The sequence below is a fragment of the Petromyzon marinus genome, chromosome 60 (assembly GCF_048934315.1).
Source record: "Petromyzon marinus isolate PM22_M1 ecotype Great Lakes invasive population chromosome 60, UKy_Petmar_22M1.pri1.0, whole genome shotgun sequence".
NCBI classification, from domain to species: Eukaryota; Metazoa; Chordata; class Hyperoartia; order Petromyzontiformes; family Petromyzontidae; genus Petromyzon; species Petromyzon marinus.
The window spans coordinates 8,028,978-8,056,536 of NC_133726.1; the positions used below are offsets into that span (position 1 = coordinate 8,028,978).

The window sequence follows — 27,559 nt, forward strand, 5'->3', positions numbered from 1 at the left end:
ATATTCAATTGCCTCGGCTATTTATTATTATTTGGTAATTCTTTAAAACACAAAGTGAAAAGTGAACAACAAGTGAAAATGCCAGACTCGGCAATAATGACTATGGGTCTGGGTTGGGGTGGATACAAATTGTTAGAAGAGAGGACAATCTACTCATCCTGACCATAACTGGATGACCAATCCGGAGTATAAGGGATGGGGTATACGTTCTTTATGGACGATCGAATAGGACTTTAAATCATCTCTGGCAGACCACACATTAACATAAACCTTAGCATTTTCTAATAATGACTGAAAAATTAATGTGCGTGTCGATAGAGCAAAATGAGGCCCTTACATTGAGGAAAGTAACTGGGCACTCTAAATATACGAAACATATCTGTAAAAGAAAATATTTCATTCTCATGCGCCGATTAGTGCAGCAAAGATGATGTCAGTAATGGATACATATTGTTTGGGTCTTCCGACTGTGGGCCGTATGAAATTGAGTCGTAAGCAACATTCGGCCCGCCAGTCAGGGAGGTCCCCTGCTCCTACCCTAGCAGTAACCTTATGTCTGTCAATTTTTTGTAAATAAATTCACTTTAGTTGCTCACGGGGCGCTTTTCAGGTGGCAGATTAACGGTAGTAGATGAGGATGGCGGATTCCAGCAGCTTCTTTGATGCGCTCCATTCCACACCTGTCCCATAGCCGCTCCAGTCGAAGGCACCAAAGTCACCGCATTCCTTCGGGGATTCCTGAGGCACGTAACCGCCACCGCCTACACAGAACTGTACACACAGATATTGGCATTTCCTTGAGTGGGCATGTGCTCGGGCATCACATGAGCGAGAGAGGAGAAAGGCTGATGTGGTTCAGGATGTGGAGCTGACTGGACTTGCCGATGACTGGTACCGGCGGAATCAAGACCGGCCCCTGTGTGTGGAGGAGGCCCATGAGGGACGCTACTGGGCAGTTGGAAACAAGTCGCTTTCCAACAACAATGAAAGCAAAATAGAGGTTTTTGGGTTAGATCGCATATATATACATGTGTCGTTAAGACCCGCCACCACCCAACACAGCCGATTAGTAAGATTCGTCACGTAAACAGAACGTGCCAATTCGTTACTCGTACAGCACACCGGTGTGTTGGAGAGCCAAGCTACAACATTTACAAATTGAGTACGACGTTTCGCCAGTAATTTCAACTAGCTTCATCAGGCGACAGCCAGATTTGTGGAGATGTCCGCCTGTTTCGTTCCTTATACAGAGGCGTAGATGTGGTGACCACGCAGTTGCGCTCTTGCACAATGTGTGGGGGGAGGGGGTATGCTGAGGCAACGTAAATTATGCATGTGTTCTAGATTTGAAGCTTTGGTGACTGCAAGGATCCATATGCTTTGGTTCTATTCGGTAAAGTCACGTAGGTAAAAAAACAAAAAAAAGAAAAAATCACGACGTTTCGGCCACAACACAAGCGGCCTTCATCAGGTGAAGGGACCAGCCTGTCTCGAAGACTGCGCTGGAGTGAAACAGAGCCAAGCTCAGACTGCGACCTTTAAGCTGTGTGAGAGGGATTAAGGTGCCTCGACAAAGGAATTAGCATAAAAAAATTAGCATTTGATTGGCGGACTTAGCATGATGAAAGGTGTAGCACGCGGCAGTGCACCTTTAAGCTGTGTGAGAGGGATTAAGGTGCCTTGACAAAGGAATTAGCGTAAAAATTAGCATTTGATTGGCGGACTAATCATGATGAAAGGTGTAGCACAGTGATCGGCACGGGCAGTGCACCAGCCTGTGCTGCGAAAGTTTGGGGTACCACTACTTGAAAAAATATACTGTACCAATGAAAATTAGTTTAATGTTTAGTTCGATTTAGAACATCTTTCCAATGGTTGCTTAATTTGAAACCATCTTCTCGGTTGAAATTGTGTCTGTGTTTGTAGATCTGAATTGCCTCGTGAACAAATCTCTGAAAAAACCTGTGGGTTTGCAAAGAACCTTGGTATCGGAGAAAATTATATCGTGATCACCCACAGCGTTGTAACAGTGATCAGCCACGGCAGAAGAATTCGTTCTGCCGTGTTTCAAATCTGATTTGTGCTCGCGAATTCGGTCAAAGACATGTCGCTTCGTCTCCCCAAAATAGCAATCACCGCAGGTACAACTCAATCAAATGCTATTTTTTACGCTAATTCCTTTGTCAAGGCACCTTAATCCCTCTCACACAGCTTAAAGGTGCACTGCCGCGTTCTACACCTTTCATCATGCTAAGTCCGCCAATCAAATGCTAATCTCTTTGTCGAGGCACCTTAATCCCTCTCACACAGCTTAAAGGTCGCAGTCTGAGCTTGGCTCTGTTTCACTCCAGCGCAGTCTTCGAGACAGGCTGGTCCCTTCACCTGATGAAGGCCGCTTGTGTTGTGGCCGAAACGTCGTGATTTTTTTTTTTACCTACGTGACTTTACCGAATAGAACCAACGAGTATGGATCCTTACAGTCACGAAGGCTTCAAATCTAGAATTGATAGCCTCTACGGGGAGGGTTTTCACCTATCTGTTAGAGCTTTTAACAGACAACGGGACAAGAAGTCACAGCTCATCGAGATGCTGACCTTCCTCAAAAGATGCCGCGACCACAAGGTAATGCCCATCGCCTTAACACTCACTTCTGCTGCTGTGTCCTCACCGAACTCTAAACAGATTCTGTTTAAGGCCAGCCTCGCTTTAATCTCAGAGAGGATAAGACTACTCCGTTTTGAACTCGATACTTTAGACAGGGCTCTCCTACAAGCTCATTTAACGTTAACACAAAAAATGTCTCCTTCTGATTGGAACCACGTAGACAACATGACTGCTTCATCTGCCGATTCACTTTCAATCAAATGCAAAGCTAACCTAATTGCTAAATTCAACCACCTATCAAAGAAAAACCCGGTTCCACAGATCACAAAACTAGACGCTAACAAAATTGTTATCAATCAGAGTAGCACCCCGATTTCGGACAATCTTAAAACAGTATTGGCTAAAGGACTAAATTTCGCTGTCACCCCAAAACATATACCGATAGATGATATCATTTCTCAGGTCGATGTAGCCCTCAAAGATATAGGACACATCCAAGCAGAGGTCGCGAGAGCTGAAATAGCTACTATTCTTAAGAATGCTAAGAAACCCGTTAGCAACATCAGCAAAGATGAACGCTCTGAACTCACGAAATTAAAAGAGAGACATGATATAGTCATCCTCTCAGCCGACAAGGGCAATGCCACTATAATTATGGATAAAAACTCATACAACAATAAAATTCAGGACCTTCTCAATTATGGTAGTTACTCAAAAATTAAAAATGACTCTACTAGTAGCCTAACTATGAAAACCAACAAGATCATCACAAGTTCGACCTCCCAAATTGAACCAACTAAACGTCCCTCCCTAAAACCTTCTGCTGCAAGACCCCCTAGATTCTATGGTCTTCCAAAGATTCATAAAGAAGTCACTCCACTACGACCCATCGTATCCACGATCAACTCCCCTACCTATAAGCTAGCACGTTTTCTGTCGGATACCTTGCTACCTTTCACTGGCAAGACCTCCTCAGCAGTACTTAACTCAGCCCAATTGGTTTCTATGGTCAAAGACGTTGTACTGTCCCCTGACGATATCCTTGTCAGCTTCGATGTGGTCTCCTTGTTCACCAAAGTCCCGGTACCTGATACCATTGATATAATTGAAGATTTGGTACAACATGGACTAAACCCTGAGGTACCTACGCTGGTCAGGCACTGTCTCACCAACACTTACTTCACTTGGAATGGTTCCTTCTACAAGCAAAATGAGGGTACTCCCATGGGTCCCCCCTTGTCACCAGTGATAGCCAATGTTTTCATGGAGAAATTTGAATCGGACACCATCCAGACTTCCATCCTCAGACCTTCCATGTGGAAGAGATATGTGGATGACACTTTCGTCATTTGGCCACATGGCCTCCCAGCTCTGAACCTTTTCCTACACCACATCAATTCCAGACATCCCGCCATCAAATTCACCATGGAAGTGGAGAAAAATGGCAAGCTACCATTCTTTGATGTTCTGTTTGAGAGGAGACCTGAAGGCTCATTGGGGCATTCTGTCTACAGGAAACCCACCCACACAGATTCCTACTTGAAGCCTGATTCCCACCACCACCCAGCCCAACAGAATTCTCTCATCAAAACTTTATACCATAGGGCTCATTGCATTTCGGACCAACACCACCTGACCAGTGAATTAAAACATGTACACCTGGCCCTCAAAAGGAATGGATACTCTGACCGTACCATCCGCCAAGCTGTTTCTCCCTCCATACAGAAACAACCACTTGATACTCCGGTCAAAACCATCACACTACCATATATAGCAGGCGTTATGAAAAATATCTCCAAAATTCTAAACAAACACAAGATCCAGGTCCGGTTCAATACAGTACATAAAATTCGTGATCTGATCCCATCCGTGAAGGATGTCATTCCTGATTTACAGTACCCCGGGGTTTACAAATTGAGTTGTACCTGCGGTGATTGCTATATCGGGGAAACGAAGCGACATGTCTCTGACCGAATTCGCGAGCACAAATCAGATTTGAAACACGGCAGAACGAATTCTTCTGCCGTGGCTGATCACTGTTACAACGCTGTGGGTGATCACGATATAATTTTCTCCGATACCAAGGTTCTTTGCAAACCCACAGGTTTTTATCAGAGATTTGTTCACGAGGCAATTCGGATCTACAAACACAGACACAATTTAAACCGAAAAGATGGTTTCAAATTAAGCAACCATTGGAAAGATGTTCTAAATCGAACTAAACATCAAACTCATTTTCATTGGTACAGTATATTTTTTCAAGTAGTGGTACCCCAAACTTTCGCAGCACAGGCTGGTGCACTGCCGGTGCCGATCACTGTGCTACACCTTTCATCATGATAAGGCCACCAATCAAATGCTAATTTTTACGCTAATTCCTTTGTCAAGGCACCTTAATCCCTCTCACACGGCTTAAAGGTGCACTGCCGCGAGCTACACCTTTCATCATGCTAAGTCCGCCAATCAAATGCTATTTTTTTATATGCTAATTCCTTTGTCGAGGCACCTTAATCCCTCTCACACAGCTTAAAGGTCGCAGTCTGAGCTTGGCTCTGTTTCACTCCAGCGCAGTCTTCGAGACAGGCTGGTCCCTTCACCTGATGAAGGCCGCTTGTGTTGTGGCCGAAACGTCGTGAATTTTTTTTTTACCTACGTGACTTTACCGAATAGAACCAAAGAGTATTATGCGTGTGCATTATGCGAGCCCTTTGAACTTGTCCTTCCTGTCTATTGTGTTTATTAAAATAGCCCTACCAACGGTAATCACTATTGAAGTACGTTGCCCTTCGTAGGCATGCATTTAAATAATTTATTATTTGATGATTCGCTTCCACGCAGCACTAAGACGGTAGCTATCCAAACGGTTAAAGTTATTTTGATTTGAAGGCGTGATGCGAAAGAGAAACGAGCAAAGCATCGGTGGGGAGCACAGGTGGTAAATATTATCAGCCGTCTATCTCGGTCAATTACCCATAATACCTGTGTCTGACTCCTCGCCAGGAAACCTTCAATGCTTAAAAGTGCATTATATTCTGGCACAAGCGCGACGATGACGTCACATCACGTCCCATGCAGACTCGATTCCTTGCAAAAGGTATATATTTGCTGTTTCAACATCTTGAAACGTAATAAAGTATTAAAGCTTTCGTGACTGCATAAAATTACTTATTGTTTTTTTTCGGTAAAGTCACGTATGTAGAAATACAATAAAATTATATTAAAACAAAAAACAATCACGAAGTTTCGATCACAACGCAAGCGATCTTCATCAGGTGTCAAGAACAAATCACGGAGGTAAATACAACGGTTGAACACGAAATTTAACACTCTTCTGAAATTCGTGGTCCGCGAGGAAGTGTCTAACTGTGTTGTTGGCCTGACTGGATGTGCTTCACATAATGTTTTTTCAGGTTTGCTGAATTCTCGTCTCTCATCTTTTTGTTGTAATTACCTCCGTGATTTGTTCTTGACACCTGATGAAGATCGCTTGCGTTGTGATCGAAACGTCGTGATTGTTTTTTTTTTGTTTTTATATAATTTAACTGTATTTCTACATACGTGACTTTACCGAAAAAAACAATGAGTAATCTTGAAACGTGTTTTATTTGCCATAAAGGGTTAAAGCTATTATTATTTTTATACATTGTTACTAGCAAAAATGTTCCATGATATAGTGTATACTGTATTTGTATGCACTGGTCTGTGCTGCCATCAGTGTAGCAGCGTGCTCGACAGCAAGTATTTGAAGTACTCACATGTTCAGTGTCACAGTTGGAGACGACCTTCAACCCAGAGCAGATGGCAAATGGGGCTCTCTCGTTGTTAAACACTCTGAATTGCACAAACCCTGATGTCGTTCCGCCTGTGGAAATTTGTCTCATTTATTGCATGCATTTATAACGGTCAACTTCACTTCTCATTAACAATGAAGCTTCTGCATTTCTGGAATGCTTAAATGGTCCACACGGCACCGCTCACTTTTCCACAGCTTTAGGATAATGATTGTTACAAAAAACCTCGCTTTTTTCAAGAGTGGGGTGACTGCAGCCATCGTTAAAAAAAGTGTTGGGCACCGTGCCAGTCTCAAGAGAATTGTTGAAGAGGCCAACAACGAAGGGCCCTCAATGCAGAAAAGGTTATCCTACAATCGTCCACAAGGGGTGGGGGGGGTGTCAAATTGGGCAACATAGATCGAGGAATCACAGCGATCAGAGAGGTCAGTTGCAAAGTTCCGATTCGCGGGGAACTTCACCAACAAAGTGCCCTCAATCCAGGAGGTTGGGCAGATGAGATGGATTGAGAATTGGTTGGTATAGGCGGAGTTTGACTTCTATATTTGTGGGTAGGAGGGGGGGAATAGGGGTTTGCTTTGTCCCTCGCATTAGGAATCACGGGTGCATAAAATACCTTTATTTTTTATCGTAATTGTAAACTACTAAAAATAAATTAATTAAGGTGTTCAGTTTAGGAGCTTGTGTACAAGATATTTGGAACAGATAGTGAATTCATAAAAGATGTTTAGGTTAGATCGCGTAAGTATAACTTTTAAACCATTGGAAACCTCATTTGACAGTAACAATATATGATTATAGGTTTTTATCTCTTTTATCTGGCAACAAAACTAACACCTTTTTTACAAGGAGCCATGTTTACATTGACCATAATACCTGCAGTCGGAACGCAAACAAAAGACAACAACTCTGATAATGTATGCACTGTCCTTGAAATTGATTGGTCCACACCCAAGACAGCTTTCTTTAGAGCCTTGTCTCACAAGGTGTCAGTTTTGTTGCCAGATAAAATGGTAAAAAAACAATTATCATATTTTGTTACTGGCAAATGAGGTTTCCAATGGTGTAAATGCTTAACTCGAGCTCTCATAATCTGATGGTGCATTGTCTTTGAGTTGTGCGCCTTTTGGCGTCTTCTGGTCCAACACCATGTGAGACGAGGCTCTAAAGAAAGCTGTCTTCGGTGTGGACCAATCAATTTCAAGGACAGTGCAAACATTATCAGAGCTGTTGTTTTTTGTTTGCGTTCCGACCGCAGGTATTGTGGTCAATGTAAACATGGCTCCTTGTAAAAAAGGTGTCAGGTTTGTTACCAGATGAAAGGGTAAAACACCAATTATCAAGTATAACTTTGTCGTAACCCTCCACCACCAGACACAGCCAGTAAGGTTTGTCACGTAAACAACGCGTCATTTAGTTACTACTACAGACCACCGGTGTGTTGGAGGGTAAATCCACAACATTTACAATTTGAGTAGAACAACGTTTCGCTGATAGTTACATCCAGCATCATCGGTCGATTTGCCTGAATAGTGAAGCAATCCACCTGCTTCCGGTCTTAAATAGTGCAGCAGGACGACGTCATCACTGAACCCATGAGGTGCAGAGATCAGAGGGGGAGGAGGCGGTATTGTAACTATATAATAGATTAGTCATCTGAATTTAGATTTCCATCATCACCCGCACATAAATCCTCTCTCATCAAGACACTCATACATCGGGCCAAAACAGAGTCAGATGGTGAAAGTCTGAGAAGAGAGATTAATCATGTTAAAAAAGCGCTACAATTAAATGGCTACAATTATGCTCAAATTAACAGAGCATTGAATGCCAAACCAAGATCGAACAGCAATACTGCTGAAAGCGATCAAAATTAAATTACCATATTGCAGGGGTAACCGACAAATTAGCTGGAGTTTTGGAAAAACTAAAAATCTGAGTAAGATTTGGCATGGTACACAACATTCTAAAACTATTATATTGTACTAGAGATGAATTGCCTATTTCTTGGGTCTTTCGTTACAGTCACGTAGACATGTTCAAAGAAAATAACAAAAATAACAAAAAAAACTATGACGTTTCGATCGCAACACAAGGAATCGTCATCAGGACAAAAAATATTTTTTTTCATATAAAAAATTATCAGGAGAAAAAATACTTTTTTCTCGTGATGACGATTGTTTGTATTGCGATCGAAACGTCGTAGTTTTTGTTATTTTCTTTGAACCTATCTACGTCACTTTACTGAAAGACCCAAGAATATAAATTCCTGCAGTCACGAAAGTTTTAAGTCAAGATGAATTGCCTACGTTATCAACAATCCGCAAAGCTGTCTCCTCAGCCATGCAGAGACAACTTTCTGAGGATACAACCAAAACCATCACTTTACCGTACATAGCACGGGTTCATAATAAAGGTTTTGGGTTAGATCGCGTTATTTATAAATGTGTCGTAACCCTCACTACCCGACATGGCCAATCAGCAAAAAAGTGTCACGTTGACAAAAGACAAAGAGTTCACTACTTTAGCTCACCGGTGCGTTGAAGAGTGAATCCACAACATTTACAGTTTTAGTAGTACGACATTACACTAGTAATTACATCCAGCATCATCGGGCAATTCGCCAGAATGGTAAAGCTCTTACTTGCTCCCGGTCTTAAATAGAGCAGCAGGGTGACGTCATCATTTAACTCATTCAGGTGCAGTGATTTGAGGCAGGGGGGGGGGGGATATTACAATTATATAATCGATTGGAAATCAGTCAATGGTTATTATTAGTAATGAGTTGTAGATTAGTAATTAGTTGTAATGTGTGTTATTGTGATTATATGCTACGTTAGTAATCCGTTAATTCGTATGTTTCCCGTATAAGGAATTGTAATATGCATTCGCTTTGGTTTTATTTGGTAAAGTCACGTAGATAAAATAAAACAAAATAAAAGAAAATAATTAAATCACGACGTTTTGGAGGCAACACAAGCTTCCGTCTTCAGGTGGAAAAGTCAACGCAGAATGTCTGTGTTAGGAGCACAGTTCAGAGACGACCTTGGATTATATACAGGTTAAGGGAGGGGGAGGAGTCAGTAAGGGGGCGTGGGTGGGTGGGAGGGCTGGGCTAAGCAGCTTTTTGATAGAATGCTGCGGGTAACACCCACTTCTCAAAGCTCACATCAAAGGGCTCCCCGATGTGGGCTCACAACATTATTTAATAATACGCTTCCAAGCCGCACTAAGCCTGTAGCTGTCAGAGCGATTAAAGTTATTTCTATTTCTCTCGATTTCAATGGATTCTCTAATTAGTCTTTGCCAGTAATGATTAGTTTTACACAACACTTCAACGTTATTAAAATCAATTGAGTGTCCTTGTTGACAAGCATGTTCTGCCACTTCCGACAGTTGTGGTTGAGATAATTTAATATTTCTTTGGTGTTTTTTTCAATCTTATGCTGATGTTACGCCCCGTCTGTCCCGGGGGTTACCAAAAAGATTTCCAAAATCTTAAACAAACACAAGATCCAGGTTCGTTTCAAAATGGTACACAAAATCCGTGATTTAATCCCATCTGTAAAGGATGTGATTCCTGGTGTCTACAAACTGAGTTGTGGTTGTAGCAGCAGTAACATTGGGGAAACGAAACGACTTGTCTTGGACCGTGTTCGTGAACACAAGGCAGATCTGAAACACGGTAGGACCAATACCTCTGCCATTGCCGATCATTGTTTAAACGTTGTGGGCTCGCATGAAATTTATTTTTCCAAGACGGAGGTACTCTGCAAACCTATCGGCTACCTGCAGAGATTTGTTCATGAAGCCATCCAGATATATAAACACAGACACAAATTCAACCAAGAGGATGGGTACACACTGAGCAATCATTCGAAGGACGCTATTAACCAGGTAAAATCTTAACTGACTGTGATGTTTCCATCCTACCTGCCTATGTCAGCTGATATTTCCGACTCTCTGTTTCTCTCTCTCTCTATGCCTCTCTCTTAAATCTCTCATGCATTGCACTCTCACACCTTTGGATTGCACTCTCATGCTCACATGTCTTTAGGATTGCACTCTCATGCTCACGTCTTTTGGATTGCACTCTCATGCTCACATGTCTTTTGGATTGCACTCTCATGCTCAGCTTAAAGGTCGCAGTCTGAGCTTGGCTCTGTTTCACTCCAGCGCAGTCTTCGAGACAGGCTGGTCCCTTCTCCTGATGAAGGCCGCTTGTGTTGTGGCCGAAACGTCGTGATTTTTTTTTTTACCTACGTGACTTTACCGAATAGAACCAACGAGTATGGATCCTTACAGTCACGAAGGCTTCAAATCTAGAATTGATAGCCTCTACGGGGAGGGTTTTCACCTATCTGTTAGAGCTTTTAACAGACAACGGGACAAGAAGTCACAGCTCATCGAGATGCTGACCTTCCTCAAAAGATGCCGCGACCACAAGGTAATGCCCATCGCCTTAACACTCACTTCTGCTGCTGTGTCCTCACCGAACTCTAAACAGATTCTGTTTAAGGCCAGCCTCGCTTTAATCTCAGAGAGGATAAGACTACTCCGTTTTGAACTCGATACTTTAGACAGGGCTCTCCTACAAGCTCATTTAACGTTAACACAAAAAATGTCTCCTTCTGATTGGAACCACGTAGACAACATGACTGCTTCATCTGCCGATTCACTTTCAATCAAATGCAAAGCTAACCTAATTGCTAAATTCAACCACCTATCAAAGAAAAACCCGGTTCCACAGATCACAAAACTAGACGCTAACAAAATTGTTATCAATCAGAGTAGCACCCCGATTTCGGACAATCTTAAAACAGTATTGGCTAAAGGACTAAATTTCGCTGTCACCCCAAAACATATACCGATAGATGATATCATTTCTCAGGTCGATGTAGCCCTCAAAGATATAGGACACATCCAAGCAGAGGTCGCGAGAGCTGAAATAGCTACTATTCTTAAGAATGCTAAGAAACCCGTTAGCAACATCAGCAAAGATGAACGCTCTGAACTCACGAAATTAAAAGAGAGACATGATATAGTCATCCTCTCAGCCGACAAGGGCAATGCCACTATAATTATGGATAAAAACTCATACAACAATAAAATTCAGGACCTTCTCAATTATGGTAGTTACTCAAAAATTAAAAATGACTCTACTAGTAGCCTAACTATGAAAACCAACAAGATCATCACAAGTTCGACCTCCCAAATTGAACCAACTAAACGTCCCTCCCTAAAACCTTCTGCTGCAAGACCCCCTAGATTCTATGGTCTTCCAAAGATTCATAAAGAAGTCACTCCACTACGACCCATCGTATCCACGATCAACTCCCCTACCTATAAGCTAGCACGTTTTCTGTCGGATACCTTGCTACCTTTCACTGGCAAGACCTCCTCAGCAGTACTTAACTCAGCCCAATTGGTTTCTATGGTCAAAGACGTTGTACTGTCCCCTGACGATATCCTTGTCAGCTTCGATGTGGTCTCCTTGTTCACCAAAGTCCCGGTACCTGATACCATTGATATAATTGAAGATTTGGTACAACATGGACTAAACCCTGAGGTACCTACGCTGGTCAGGCACTGTCTCACCAACACTTACTTCACTTGGAATGGTTCCTTCTACAAGCAAAATGAGGGTACTCCCATGGGTCCCCCCTTGTCACCAGTGATAGCCAATGTTTTCATGGAGAAATTTGAATCGGACACCATCCAGACTTCCATCCTCAGACCTTCCATGTGGAAGAGATATGTGGATGACACTTTCGTCATTTGGCCACATGGCCTCCCAGCTCTGAACCTTTTCCTACACCACATCAATTCCAGACATCCCGCCATCAAATTCACCATGGAAGTGGAGAAAAATGGCAAGCTACCATTCTTTGATGTTCTGTTTGAGAGGAGACCTGAAGGCTCATTGGGGCATTCTGTCTACAGGAAACCCACCCACACAGATTCCTACTTGAAGCCTGATTCCCACCACCACCCAGCCCAACAGAATTCTCTCATCAAAACTTTATACCATAGGGCTCATTGCATTTCGGACCAACACCACCTGACCAGTGAATTAAAACATGTACACCTGGCCCTCAAAAGGAATGGATACTCTGACCGTACCATCCGCCAAGCTGTTTCTCCCTCCATACAGAAACAACCACTTGATACTCCGGTCAAAACCATCACACTACCATATATAGCAGGCGTTATGAAAAATATCTCCAAAATTCTAAACAAACACAAGATCCAGGTCCGGTTCAATACAGTACATAAAATTCGTGATCTGATCCCATCTGTGAAGGATGTCATTCCTGATTTACAGTACCCCGGGGTTTACAAATTGAGTTGTACCTGCGGTGATTGCTATATCGGGGAAACGAAGCGACATGTCTCTGACCGAATTCGCGAGCACAAATCAGATTTGAAACACGGCAGAACGAATTCTTCTGCCGTGGCTGATCACTGTTACAACGCTGTGGGTGATCACGATATAATTTTCTCCGATACCAAGGTTCTTTGCAAACCCACAGGTTTTTATCAGAGATTTGTTCACGAGGCAATTCGGATCTACAAACACAGACACAATTTAAACCGAAAAGATGGTTTCAAATTAAGCAACCATTGGAAAGATGTTCTAAATCGAACTAAACATCAAACTCATTTTCATTGGTACAGTATATTTTTTCAAGTAGTGGTACCCCAAACTTTCGCAGCACAGGCTGGTGCACTGCCGGTGCCGATCACTGTGCTACACCTTTCATCATGATAAGGCCACCAATCAAATGCTAATTTTTACGCTAATTCCTTTGTCAAGGCACCTTAATCCCTCTCACACGGCTTAAAGGTGCACTGCCGCGAGCTACACCTTTCATCATGCTAAGTCCGCCAATCAAATGCTATTTTTTTATATGCTAATTCCTTTGTCGAGGCACCTTAATCCCTCTCACACAGCTTAAAGGTCGCAGTCTGAGCTTGGCTCTGTTTCACTCCAGCGCAGTCTTCGAGACAGGCTGGTCCCTTCACCTGATGAAGGCCGCTTGTGTTGTGGCCGAAACGTCGTGAATTTTTTTTTTACCTACGTGACTTTACCGAATAGAACCAAAGAGTATTATGCGTGTGCATTATGCGAGCCCTTTGAACTTGTCCTTCCTGTCTATTGTGTTTATTAAAATAGCCCTACCAACGGTAATCACTATTGAAGTACGTTGCCCTTCGTAGGCATGCATTTAAATAATTTATTATTTGATGATTCGCTTCCACGCAGCACTAAGACGGTAGCTATCCAAACGGTTAAAGTTATTTTGATTTGAAGGCGTGATGCGAAAGAGAAACGAGCAAAGCATCGGTGGGGAGCACAGGTGGTAAATATTATCAGCCGTCTATCTCGGTCAATTACCCATAATACCTGTGTCTGACTCCTCGCCAGGAAACCTTCAATGCTTAAAAGTGCATTATATTCTGGCACAAGCGCGACGATGACGTCACATCACGTCCCATGCAGACTCGATTCCTTGCAAAAGGTATATATTTGCTGTTTCAACATCTTGAAACGTAATAAAGTATTAAAGCTTTCGTGACTGCATAAAATTACTTATTGTTTTTTTTCGGTAAAGTCACGTATGTAGAAATACAATAAAATTATATTAAAACAAAAAACAATCACGAAGTTTCGATCACAACGCAAGCGATCTTCATCAGGTGTCAAGAACAAATCACGGAGGTAAATACAACGGTTGAACACGAAATTTAACACTCTTCTGAAATTCGTGGTCCGCGAGGAAGTGTCTAACTGTGTTGTTGGCCTGACTGGATGTGCTTCACATAATGTTTTTTCAGGTTTGCTGAATTCTCGTCTCTCATCTTTTTGTTGTAATTACCTCCGTGATTTGTTCTTGACACCTGATGAAGATCGCTTGCGTTGTGATCGAAACGTCGTGATTGTTTTTTTTTTGTTTTTATATAATTTTACTGTATTTCTACATACGTGACTTTACCGAAAAAAACAATGAGTAATCTTGAAACGTGTTTTATTTGCCATAAAGGGTTAAAGCTATTATTATTTTTATACATTGTTACTAGCAAAAATGTTCCATGATATAGTGTATACTGTATTTGTATGCACTGGTCTGTGCTGCCATCAGTGTAGCAGCGTGCTCGACAGCAAGTATTTGAAGTACTCACATGTTCAGTGTCACAGTTGGAGACGACCTTCAACCCAGAGCAGATGGCAAATGGGGCTCTCTCGTTGTTAAACACTCTGAATTGCACAAACCCTGATGTCGTTCCGCCTGTGGAAATTTGTCTCATTTATTGCATGCATTTATAACGGTCAACTTCACTTCTCATTAACAATGAAGCTTCTGCATTTCTGGAATGCTTAAATGGTCCACACGGCACCGCTCACTTTTCCACAGCTTTAGGATAATGATTGTTACAAAAAACCTCGCTTTTTTCAAGAGTGGGGTGACTGCAGCCATCGTTAAAAAAAGTGTTGGGCACCGTGCCAGTCTCAAGAGAATTGTTGAAGAGGCCAACAACGAAGGGCCCTCAATGCAGAAAAGGTTATCCTACAATCGTCCACAAGGGGTGGGGGGGGTGTCAAATTGGGCAACATAGATCGAGGAATCACAGCGATCAGAGAGGTCAGTTGCAAAGTTCCGATTCGCGGGGAACTTCACCAACAAAGTGCCCTCAATCCAGGAGGTTGGGCAGATGAGATGGATTGAGAATTGGTTGGTATAGGCGGAGTTTGACTTCTATATTTGTGGGTAGGAGGGGGGGAATAGGGGTTTGCTTTGTCCCTCGCATTAGGAATCACGGGTGCATAAAATACCTTTATTTTTTATCGTAATTGTAAACTACTAAAAATAAATTAATTAAGGTGTTCAGTTTAGGAGCTTGTGTACAAGATATTTGGAACAGATAGTGAATTCATAAAAGATGTTTAGGTTAGATCGCGTAAGTATAACTTTTAAACCATTGGAAACCTCATTTGACAGTAACAATATATGATTATAGGTTTTTATCTCTTTTATCTGGCAACAAAACTAACACCTTTTTTACAAGGAGCCATGTTTACATTGACCATAATACCTGCAGTCGGAACGCAAACAAAAGACAACAACTCTGATAATGTATGCACTGTCCTTGAAATTGATTGGTCCACACCCAAGACAGCTTTCTTTAGAGCCTCGTCTCACAAGGTGTCAGTTTTGTTGCCAGATAAAATGGTAAAAAAACAATTATCATATTTTGTTACTGGCAAATGAGGTTTCCAATGGTGTAAATGCTTAACTCGAGCTCTCATAATCTGATGGTGCATTGTCTTTGAGTTGTGCGCCTTTTGGCGTCTTCTGGTCCAACACCATGTGAGACGAGGCTCTAAAGAAAGCTGTCTTCGGTGTGGACCAATCAATTTCAAGGACAGTGCAAACATTATCAGAGCTGTTGTTTTTTGTTTGCGTTCCGACCGCAGGTATTGTGGTCAATGTAAACATGGCTCCTTGTAAAAAAGGTGTCAGGTTTGTTACCAGATGAAAGGGTAAAACACCAATTATCAAGTATAACTTTGTCGTAACCCTCCACCACCAGACACAGCCAGTAAGGTTTGTCACGTAAACAACGCGTCATTTAGTTACTACTACAGACCACCGGTGTGTTGGAGGGTAAATCCACAACATTTACAATTTGAGTAGAACAACGTTTCGCTGATAGTTGCATTCAGCATCATCGGTCTATTTGCCTGAATAGTGAAGCAATCCACCTGCTTCCGGTCTTAAATAGTGCAGCAGGACGACGTCATCACTGAACCCATGAGGTGCAGAGATCAGAGGGGGAGGAGTCGGTATTGTAACTATATAATAGATTAGTCATCTGAATTTAGATTTCCATCATCACCCGCACATAAATCCTCTCTCATCAAGACACTCATACATCGGGCCAAAACAGAGTCAGATGGTGAAAGTCTGAGAAGAGAGATTAATCATGTTAAAGAAGCGCTACAATTAAATGGCTACAATTATGCTCAAATTAACAGAGCATTGAATGCCAAACCAAGATCGAACAGCAATACTGCTGAAAGCGATCAAAATTAAATTACCATATTGCAGGAGTAACCGACAAATTAGCTGGAGTTTTGGAAAAACTAAAAATCTGAGTAAGATTTGGCATGGTACACAACATTCTAAAACTATTATATTGTACTAGAGATGAATTGCCTATTTCTTGGGTCTTTCGTTACAGTCACGTAGACATGTTCAAAGAAAATAACAAAAATAACAAAAAAAACTATGACGTTTCGATCGCAACACAAGGAATCGTCATCAGGACAAAAAAAAAAAATTTCATATAAAAAATTATCAGGAGAAAAAATACTTTTTTCTCGTGATGACGATTGTTTGTGTTGCGATCGAAACGTCGTAGTTTTTGTTATTTTCTTTGAACCTATCTACGTCACTTTACTGAAAGACCCAAGAATATTAATTCCTGCAGTTACGAAAGTTTTAAGTCAAGATGAATTGCCTACGTTATCAACAATCCGCAAAGCTGTCTCCTCAGCCATGCAGAGACAACTTTCTGAGGATACAACCAAAACCATCACTTTACCGTACATAGCACGGGTTCATAATAAAGGTTTTGGGTTAGATCGCGTTATTTATAAATGTGTCGTAACCCTCACTACCCGACATGGCCAATCAGCAAAAAAGTGTCACGTTGACAAAAGACAAATAGTTCACTACTTTAGCTCACCGGTGCGTTGAAGAGTGAATCCACAACATTTACAGTTTTAGTAGTACGACGTTTCACTAGTAATTACATCCAGCATCATCGGGCAATTCGCCAGAATGGTAAAGCTCTTACTTGCTCCCGGTCTTAAATAGAGCAGCAGGGTGACGTCATCATTTAACTCATTCAGGTGCAGTGATTTGAGGCAGGGGGGGGGGGGGATATTACAATTATATAATCGATTGGAAATCAGTCAATGGTTATTATTAGTAATGAGTTGTAGATTAGTTGTAATGTGTGTTATTGTGATTATATGCTACGTTAGTAATCCGTTAATTCGTATGTTTCCCGTATAAGGAATTGTAATATGCATTCTCTTTGGTTTTATTTGGTAAAGTCACGTAGATAAAATAAAACAAAATAAAAGAAAATAATTAAATCACGACGTTTTGGAGGCAACACAAGCTTCCGTCTTCAGGTGGAAAAGTCAACGCAGAATGTCTGTGTTAGGAGCACAGTTCAGAGACGACCTTGGATTATATACAGGTTAAGGGAGGGGGAGGAGTCAGTAAGGGGGCGTGGGTGGGTGGGAGGGCTGGGCTAAGCAGCTTTTTGATAGAATGCTGCGGGTAACACCCACTTCTCAAAGCTCACATCAAAGGGCTCCCCGATGTGGGCTCACAACATTATTTAATAATACGCTTCCAAGCCGCACTAAGCCTGTAGCTGTCAGAGCGATTAAAGTTATTTCTATTTCTCTCGATTTCAATGGATTCTCTAATTAGTCTTTGCCAGTAATGATTAGTTTTACACAACACTTCAACGTTATTAAAATCAATTGAGTGTCCTTGTTGACAAGCATGTTCTGCCACTGCCGACAGTTGTGGTTGAGATAATTTAATATTTCTTTGGTGTTCTTTTAATCTTATGCTGATGTCACGTCCCGTCTGTCCCGGGGGTTACCAAAAAGATTTCCAAAATCTTAAACAAACACAAGATCGTTTCAAAACGGTACACAAAATTTAATCCCATCTGTAAATGATGTGATTCCTGGTGTCTACAAACTGAATTGTGGTTGTGGCAGCAGTTACATTGGGGAAACGAAACGACATGCCTTGGACCGTGTTCGTGAACACAAGGCAGATCTGAAACACGGTGGGACCAATACCTCTGCCATTGCCGATCATTGTTTTAACTCTGTGGGCTCGCATAAAATGTATTTTTCCAAGACGGAGGTACTCTGCAAACCTATCGGCTACCTTCAGAGATTTGTTCATGAAGCCATCCAGATATATAAACACAGACACAAATTCAACCAAGAGGATGGGTACAAACTGAGCAATCATTGGAAGGACGCTTTTAACCAGGTAAAATCTTAACGAACTGTGATGTTTCCATCCTACCTGCCTATGTCAGCTGTTATTTCCGACTCTCTGTGTGTGTCTCTCTCTCTATGCCTCTCTCTTAGATCTCTCATGCATTGCACTCTCACACCTTTGGATTGAACTCTCATGCTCACATGTCTTTTGGATTGCACTCTCATGCTCACATGTCTTTTAGATTGCACTCTCATGCTCACATGTCTTTTGGATTGCACTCTCATGCTCATGTCTTTTGGATTACACTCTCATGCTCACATGTCCTTTGGATCACACTTTCATGCTCACGTCTTTTGGATTGCACTCTCATGCTCACATGCCCTTTGGATTGCACCCGTTGGGTTGCACTCCCTCGTCGAGAAGGCCGCTCTCCTCCGATCTTACAGTTACATGCTAATTTCTCACATTCACATCACTAGCCCCGGCCACTTTATAACCCTTGGGCTACACCCATTTCAAACCTTTTAAAAGTCTGCCTCAGCAGCAGAACATGCTTTCTCACCTGATGACAGACGCTTGTGTTGCGCCCAAAACATCTTGATTTATTTTATTTTATACCTACGTGACTTTACCGAAAGATCCAAGAATATGAATCCCTGCAGTCACAAAAGCTTTAAATCAAAATATATTAACGTAGTTTATTTTAGTTTTTTTATCGGTTCACTGTATGGTAGTCAATATATAGTCAGTGTATACCAAGTTACTTAATTTTAATAGCTCAGCTTATTGGAGAGTATATTGAGTACATTGATTATATTGATATAGTCTATATATAGTTTTTTCACATCGGTTTATTGTATGGTAGTAGAGGTAGTTGCAGTTCTTTAGCGTCAATATACTAAATGCCTATGTTGATATGTAAACTCCTTTGTCAAGGCGCTCTGCTCCTCTCATCCAGCTTAAAATACGCTGCCAAGCTTAGCAGTGTTCATTAGGATGCTGTTTTTCCGACAGCTCTGTTCTTCACCTGAGGACGGCTGCTTGTGTTGTAGCCGAAACGTCGTGATAATTTTATTTTATTATGTTTTATTATTATTTTATTATTTACCTTCTACGTGACTTTACTGAAAGAACCAAGAATATGAATAAGATAATATGGCCTACCAAAAATCATAAAGAAGGTACACCCCTTCTTCCCATCGTCTCCAACATTGGCTCACCCACCTACAAACTGGCCCGATATCTGCCTAAGACCTTGCAGCCATTCACTGGTAAAACCACCTCTTCGGTACTGAACTCGGCTCACCTAGTATCATCAATTAAAGACATCTCACTGTCCCCAGGTGATTTGCTCGTGAGTTTCGATGTAGTTTCTTTGCTCACCAAAGTTCCTGTGCCCGATACTATTGCAATCATTGAAGATTTGGTCCAACAAAAATTGAATTCTGATGTACCGGTGCTGGTGAGATGCTGCCTCACCAATGCATACTTCACCTGGAATAGAAAATTCTATAAACAAACTGAAGGTACCCCAATTGGTTCTCCCTTATCTCCAGTTGTAGCCAATATTTTCATGGAAAATTTTGAGATGGACGCCATCCAGACATCCACTCTACGCCCGTCCTTGTGGTAGAGGTACGTGGATGACACGTTTGTCATCTGGCCACATGGCCGACCGGCTCTGAACCAATTCCTCAACCACATCAATTCCATACACTCAACCATCAAATTCACCATGGAGGTATAAAAGGATGGCATGCTACCTTTATCGAATGTCCTAATCAAAAAGAGACCAGATGGCTCAATGAGCCATTCTGTCTGCAGGAAAGTAACCCATACTGACGCCTACCTAAAACCTGTTTCCCACCGCCATCCATCCCAGAATAATTCCCTCATCAAAACGCTACACCATAGAGCTCAATGTATCTCCGACCATGAACACCTATCCAGTGAACTCAAACACGGACACCAAGCTCTCAAGGCGAATGGATATCCTGACTACACAATCTGCAAAGCCATCACCCCAACCGTTATGAAGGAGCCATCTGACGATCCAATCAAAACCATCACCTGGCCATACATAGCAGGGGTAACCAAAATATTTCCCAAATCATGAATAAACACAAGATCCAGGTCCGATTTAACACAGTACATAGAATTCGTGATCTGATCCCATCTGGGAAGGACATGATTCCTGGCATGCAATATCCCCGAGTCTACAAACTAAGCTGTATTTGCGGCAGCCTTTACATTGGGGAGACTAAGCGATATATCTCGGACCGTGTTCGTGAGCATAATGAAGATTTGAAAGACGGTAGGACCAATTCTTCTGCCGTGGCTGATCATTATTTTAATACGGCTGGCTCACACGAAATTTATTTTTCTAAGACAATAGTACTTTGCAAACGTTCATGAAACCATCCATATATACAGACACAATTTCAACCGAGAGGATTTTTATAAACCCAAAAATAATTGGAAATATGTCATCAACCACTTTGGGTCATGACTTGATTTTTTGTTTTCTTGTCAACCTCCGCCGTCAGCAGGGTGGGTGTGTGGAGCGAGGTGCAATGATTGCCTTGCGGCCCTTTGATTGGTGTAGACCCACTGCCGGTATCGTTGTTTTCTCCAACATTAACATTAGCTGCCCCACCCATGCTGCTGACACACTTGGGCTACGCCCATCTCTCAGCCTTTATAAACAGTTTGCCTTTAGAGGCTAACCCCCCTTTTCCTGATGACAACCGCTTGTGTTGCGATCGAAACGTCTTGGTTTTTGTTTTAATTTTTTATTTTATTTTTATTACTGAAAGAACCAACAATAAGTCTACATTAAAGACTGCCAGTATGCTCACTCTGGTTAATAACCAGGCTACAGTCTACATTATAGACTGCCAGTGCACTCACCGACGTTAAGAACCAGGCTACAGTCTACATTAGTTGTTCTTATTATTTTTATTTCAAATTTATTATTTATTTTTATCAGTTTCTTTTTTATTATTATTTTTCAATCTATGTGACTTTACCGAAAGAACCAAAGAATATGAATTCCTGCAGACACGAAAGTTTTAAGTCAAAATCTGTTAATCATACCGCATTGCAGATAAAGTACCAGTATAAGCAATACTTACTCAAACAGTTAGGGCAGCTGAGAGAATTGACGACTGCGTCACTTCCATAGTCATAAACAATGGGGTAGGCAGGCCCGTTATTGGTGGGACAGCTTCCGGAATTGTACGTTAATGGGAAGAAATTCTGCAAACAAAAGGAGAACCATCAATCAATATTTACCTGAAAACAACAGAACAATGTTACGCCACTTAAAATGTGTTTATTCATGTGTACGCTCCCATTAAGATCACCCATATCATGTATGCGTTTTCCTTTTCGTCAAATCATTGCTAGATTAAGGTCTACCAACACCTTTGTGGGTCATCGGGGTACGTGGCCATACATCAGCACATTGGACAAGTGCAGATTGGTGGAGGTAGGGAGCATACATGTGGAGGCATAGACATACATAGGGACATATATCGCTCCACTGTCCATTGCTATCCACTGTAAAGGCCTGACGGCGCGATAACAACCTGTACCTCCTGGTCAATGGGCATTAATTTCCACCAGAGTTATCTGGGGCTGAGCTCCAGAAATATATCCATTAAATTAAACCTTGCAGGTCAATTATTAAATCACTATGCAAGATCTATCCTGATTAGCTTCTGAGATCTGAAAAGTTTAGGGCCTTCAAGGTGGTTTGGCCAAAAGGCATATAACACCCCAGTACAATTTTGATATAAGGTTATCAACCTCATGAGTCACAAGTCAGACAAAGGACTCTACCTTGAAAAAGGAATAAAAGCTTCCTCCAAAGGCAGCCAGAAACTTCGACTCCGTGTGGTAGCGAAAGAGCGATGATGTCTTCCACGCAGGTAAAGGAGTCCCGTTAGGAACATGCCACACTGCTATGTCATTTGCCTCCAGATCGTAATATCCCGGGTTCTGAATAAATAAAACACACACGCAGCACAACTACAATAAACAACTTAACAAAGCGGACATGCGTATTTACGAATGAACATTTTCTTCGCCTGTTTCAGCACCTTCACTTAAAATAATCAAGCAATATCATATATATATGTGTCTATGTTGGCATACCTTCAAAGCAATTGTTTTATCTTTTGTATGATTTCCTCCTACATATCATTTGGGAGATCCACAGCGTGATGGATGGACACAAATTTTATGTACGTATAAGCTACCTGCTTCTACATTTGTCTCTGGTTCCTTCCTAAAAGTTGTTGGGTTCAAAGTTTCGCTTCTACAAAGTAATTGCAGCACCACATCTATTACCATCCTTAAGGGAAAGAACACTGATCCGACCTCTAACCCCCAAGAACGGGTTTGCAGGTTTGAGCATTTCTGTCAGGTCTTGGAGGGAAACCCCTTCAACTCAAATAACATCATGGGACAAGGTGGGGTTGACACTGCTAGGGCCACAGTGCCTCAACTATTGGAGGAAGTAGCTGCTCCCCATGAGTCGTTGGGTGTCGTGCCATCTATTAAGGAAGTGCAAAGGATGATCTGGAGCTTGAGACCAGGTAAAGCACCAGGTAGAGATTGCTTCTCAAGCGAACTGCTGAGGGAGGACGGTGATTGTGTGCAGACATACCCTATGTTACATCATTACAACCATCTGGTCCACATGACAGGTTTCGCAGGATTGTAAGGATTCCATGGTGGTGCTCATTTTTAAAAGGGGGACCACACTGATTGCAACTACCAGGGCATCTTCCTCCTCGGTGTGCCGGAAAAGATCCTGGCAAGTATTGTCAAACACCGCCTTGCCAGACATGCTGAGGAGAGGCTTCTCGATAGGAGCAGTCGTGCACAGACACCATTTTCTCCGTCCGTTTGCTACAGCAGAGGTGTATGGAATTTCAACACGACCTACATATCTGTTTTATTGACCTAGTCAAGACCTATGGCACCATCAATAGGCCGGGCTCTTCATGCTTTCTGAGTCCAAGACCCTCTGCTCACAATCATCACGGACCTTTATGATGGTGAGCTGGCCCCTGGTAAAGCTGTGTGACAATGAGTTGGAGCCAATTTCTGTTTCACTTTGGCGTGGGACAGGGATACTCTTTAGCCCCTACACGATTTAACATCTTTTGACCACGTAGCTCAATAAACTTTCGATGGATGTACAACTTGAGTTTCCATCTGGGATAGATAACAGGGGAGGTGGAGTCAAGGGATGGCTCCCTATTGGTCAACTGTGTTACATATGCAGATGATTTACTAAATTCTGCCCACTCTGAGAAGGATTTGAAAACAATCCCTCCTGCTGAACTAAGCGATGGGGCCTTATTATCAGCCCCACAAAAACAAAGCCACCTGCCTGGCAGCAAGGTCTTGGTCAAAATTAGTTAGGCGGCATTATATTTACATTGGTTGCATAACGTTTCATGGAAGCTACCTAGTTTGTCACTCAACACAAAATTTCAGTTCTTGACCGGTCATGCCCTCCCTTCTCTATGCTTGCGAAACATGAACCCCCCCTAATCTAACATCTATGCTGGTTAGAAACATTTAAAACTGGCCTGCAAATGATCCATCCTGGGTTTAACCAGGCTGGATTGTGTGAGTAGCTAACAAATCCTTGAAAGATCTGGACACAGTCCCTATCTGAGCTTCTCCGGTGGGCAAGGATGCGTTGGCTGGGTCAAGTAGCCCGCATGCTCATGCCGCTGCATTTGTACGAATACAAATGGTCGAAGTGCCATTTGAGTAAACGACAAACCTTGTAGTCGTCATCAGTCGCCGACTCGGGCACACCAAATGTGTTGAGGTTGGCCCAGTTTTTATCTCCATCTACGAATGGAACTGCAGAATTGCTGCCCTGCTGACTGGTCCAGCGGTCTCCCGTGGTACACTTGGCCGCGATGTTGTTCTCGTGGACGCTGGCGACCAGGGTCCAGCCTCCTCCGTTGGTGTTCATATCGCAGAACGCCTGGTAGGGCTGCCCGCTCTTCGTTTGCAGTGAGTATAGCCCATCTTTCTTGAGCAAAGGGAACAGATTCAACAAATGAGTTGTGTGGATGTGGACCAAACGTGGGTTTCTACGTGTGCTATATTTCCATTGAAAGAACACGTGTGATACCCAAACCAATTATGTAGGTAAATATATATTTTGGTACAGTGTGCAGTGCTGTGAGGTTGAAAGAGGGGCCAACTGCAGTGGCATGGGTCAATTTAGTTATTCGGAGATGGTGGCTGGGTCACGTGGCATGCATGTGTTTTGTTACTGGGTAAAAGGGGGTGCATCACGTGGTAGGAATCATGGGCATGGTTTGGTGGTACCAAAGCTATGAACAGACCCCACCGACATCCCCTAGCGTGCCCTGCCATCCACCAACATCCCAGATGAGGGATCGGGGATCCAAGGGAGGGCTGAGGAGGTAGGGGACGAGCGGCAGGAAGTGGGAGGACGTGCAAATGACAAATTATTACTATGAATAAACTTTTAGAACTAAATCTTTTTGTATTTTACCAGGAAAGGCCTACTGAGCTATACAAGCAGTCCTCCAATTACGAATGCCCGACGTATGAATACCCATACTTACTAACCAGTTTCCATTAAATATTTAAAAACATTGACTTAAAACGCAAACTCGCAATTGCAAACTAAGCCACGGCACTATTTTGTTCAGAGAAGCCTCGGCAAGATTCGGGCAGTCAAAGAGTCGCAAGGGGGCAGCCAAAGAGTCGCAAGGGGGGTAGCCAAAGAGTCTCAAGGGGGGCAGCCAAAGAGTCTCAAGGGGGGCAGCAAAAGAGTCTCAAGGGGGGCAGCCAAAGAGTCGCAAGGGGGGAAGCCAAAGAGTCGCAAGGGGGCAGCCAAAGTGTCGCAAGGGGTAAGCCAAAGAGCCTCAAGGGGGCAGCCAAAGTGTCGCAAGGGGGCAGCCAAAGTGTCGCAAGGGGGCAGCCAAAGAGTATCAAGGGGGCAGCCAAAGAGTCGCAAAGGGGGAAGCCAAGAGTCTCAAGCGGGCAGCCAAAGAGTCGCAAGGGGGCAGCCAAAGAGTCGCAAGGGGGCAGCCAAAGAGTTGCAGGTTGCCGACCCCTGGGCTAAAATGTGAGAGTCGGATCCCCGATATCGGTGTCAGCTGAATTAGGGGGTAGATCTCATTTAAATTAGAAGACAGCTTTGTGTGAAGCATCTAGCCTCACCTCTCTCTGTTTTTGTCTTCTCTTTGATTTCAAGGCATGAGTGTGGCGGCTCCTCGGACCATTTTTTTGGTGGAATCCCACTGCAATCCTCTGCTGAGAAGCACACTGCTGTCCTCACAACACCGGCACCTGGAAGCACAAGGCATTAGCATCACCCAGATTAAAACCCCACAAGCAAAGCGCAGCATGATTCTTTTGGCGATCCCAACTCGGTGGTTTAACTCTCAGACTTCATTGTTGTTTCATATCTGATTATATTAGGGGTTGAACAAATTGAACTTCATTCAACTTTGTTGTCCTTTCCCCACACCTCTGATTCGCACGGTTGCATACGCACGTTTCAAAATAATTTTAACATTCATGTGCATGTTACTGTGTAACCGGGTAAAAAGAGTCTCAAGGGAGTCAAATTACGTACTTGCAAATTGTATCGATTATATAAATTAGTAAACTTTTATAAAAAGGAACTCACATAAAAGTGTCGTGGAAATGCTCAGAAACAGCGGCAATTTGAAGAGCCCCATGGATAAGCAGCGATACCACGCAACTCTCTCTAACTCTACAGCGATCAGAAGCCTGTAAATACAATAAAAACAAACCGCTGCAGGTAACAAAAGCCCCAACGCAACTTGTGAAGATTTACTGTGAGCACTAGAGTGAGAACAGAATCCGTTATTAGTTTAAGACACCAGCCTTGCAGACTACAGCAGGAGTGGTCAGCTCTGTGAGCGTTGGACAGACACTTATAGTTTAATGCCTGCTTAGAGCAACCAATCAGGGAAGTGTATTGTGGCAGGAAATAGGGGATATGGAAATATTTTCAGGGTCAGCCAAGTTGAATATCCCATGCTAGTCATAACAATGTCCTCATCTACAAATAATAAATTAACATAAAAACACACAAAGCTGACATCTATATTATGCAAATCCACTTTAAAATGATCATTGACTCTTAGAATGCTTATGTTTTAAGTACAGCTTTACCATTATTTAACGGTTGATTACATACATATTTATAATCAATTCAATTTCGTCGAACCCCCAAACAAAACACAAGTGGAATATACGTTGGGAGAATTGACGACAGTGAGAGGAACAAAATGAACTGTTGAGTGGGGATCGAGGGAAGGCACATGATGATGAAGACGCGGGGTGAGGAAAATGGCGAGACAAATCAGATAAATCAGAGACCACCTACTCGGGAAGGAAGGAAATGTGAGACAATCGGCTTGTTTTTGTCCAACAGTGGAAAGTTACAGCTTTTTAATGCGAGTGGAAATTTTAACCCAATATGTTACCGCCTCACTCGGCACAAACGACGCCCGCCTGTAAAGTAGAACTGAAATAAAACCCTGTTAAAATGTTAAGTCTATTCCACTGTTTGTGCCTAACATGAACGTTGTTCCAATGGTAAAATTGTGCACGCATTATTGCAGTAATATTTACAGTGTGATGAGTTAAAAACGCAACTTCATGCTTAGAAATCCCAAAAAACACGTTTTTGCGTTAATCATTAAAAATAGAAACGAATTGGAATTTATTTAACATGTTCAGGTTCAATCTTGATTTGAAGCTTTCGTGACTGCAGGAATCCATACTCTTTGGTTCTTTCGGTAAAGTCACGTAGGTATAAAATAAAATAAATCTCGACGTTTTGGGCGCAACACAAGCGTCCATCATCAGGTGGGAAAGAACGGTCTGCTGCTGAGACAGACTGTTTTTGAAAGGTTTGAAATGGGAGTAGCCCAAGGATCATAAAGAAATGGGCGGGGCTAGTGATGTTAATGTGAGAAAGTAGCATGTAACTGTAAGATAGGAGAGTGGCCTCCTCCATGAAGGCATGGAAGTGGCTATGTTAATGTGAGAGATTAGGATGTTAATGCAAAA

General features: G+C 42.4%; 1 protein-coding gene across 1 annotated transcript; it reads right to left on the reverse strand.

Moving 5' to 3' along the window:
* On the reverse strand, positions 1 to 26,380 carry LOC116955503 (intelectin-1-like). The gene is made up of 7 exons (XM_032976633.2): positions 26,145 to 26,380; positions 25,673 to 25,801; positions 24,249 to 24,502; positions 22,286 to 22,444; positions 21,577 to 21,700; positions 14,580 to 14,686; positions 1 to 771 (listed from the first exon to the last, which is right to left on the reverse strand). Exons 1-7 carry the CDS (start codon positions 26,194 to 26,196, stop codon positions 619 to 621), a joined length of 978 nt encoding a protein of 325 aa, XP_032832524.1. The 5' UTR covers positions 26,197 to 26,380; the 3' UTR covers positions 1 to 618.
* Positions 26,381 to 27,559: the final 1,179 nt, after the last annotated feature.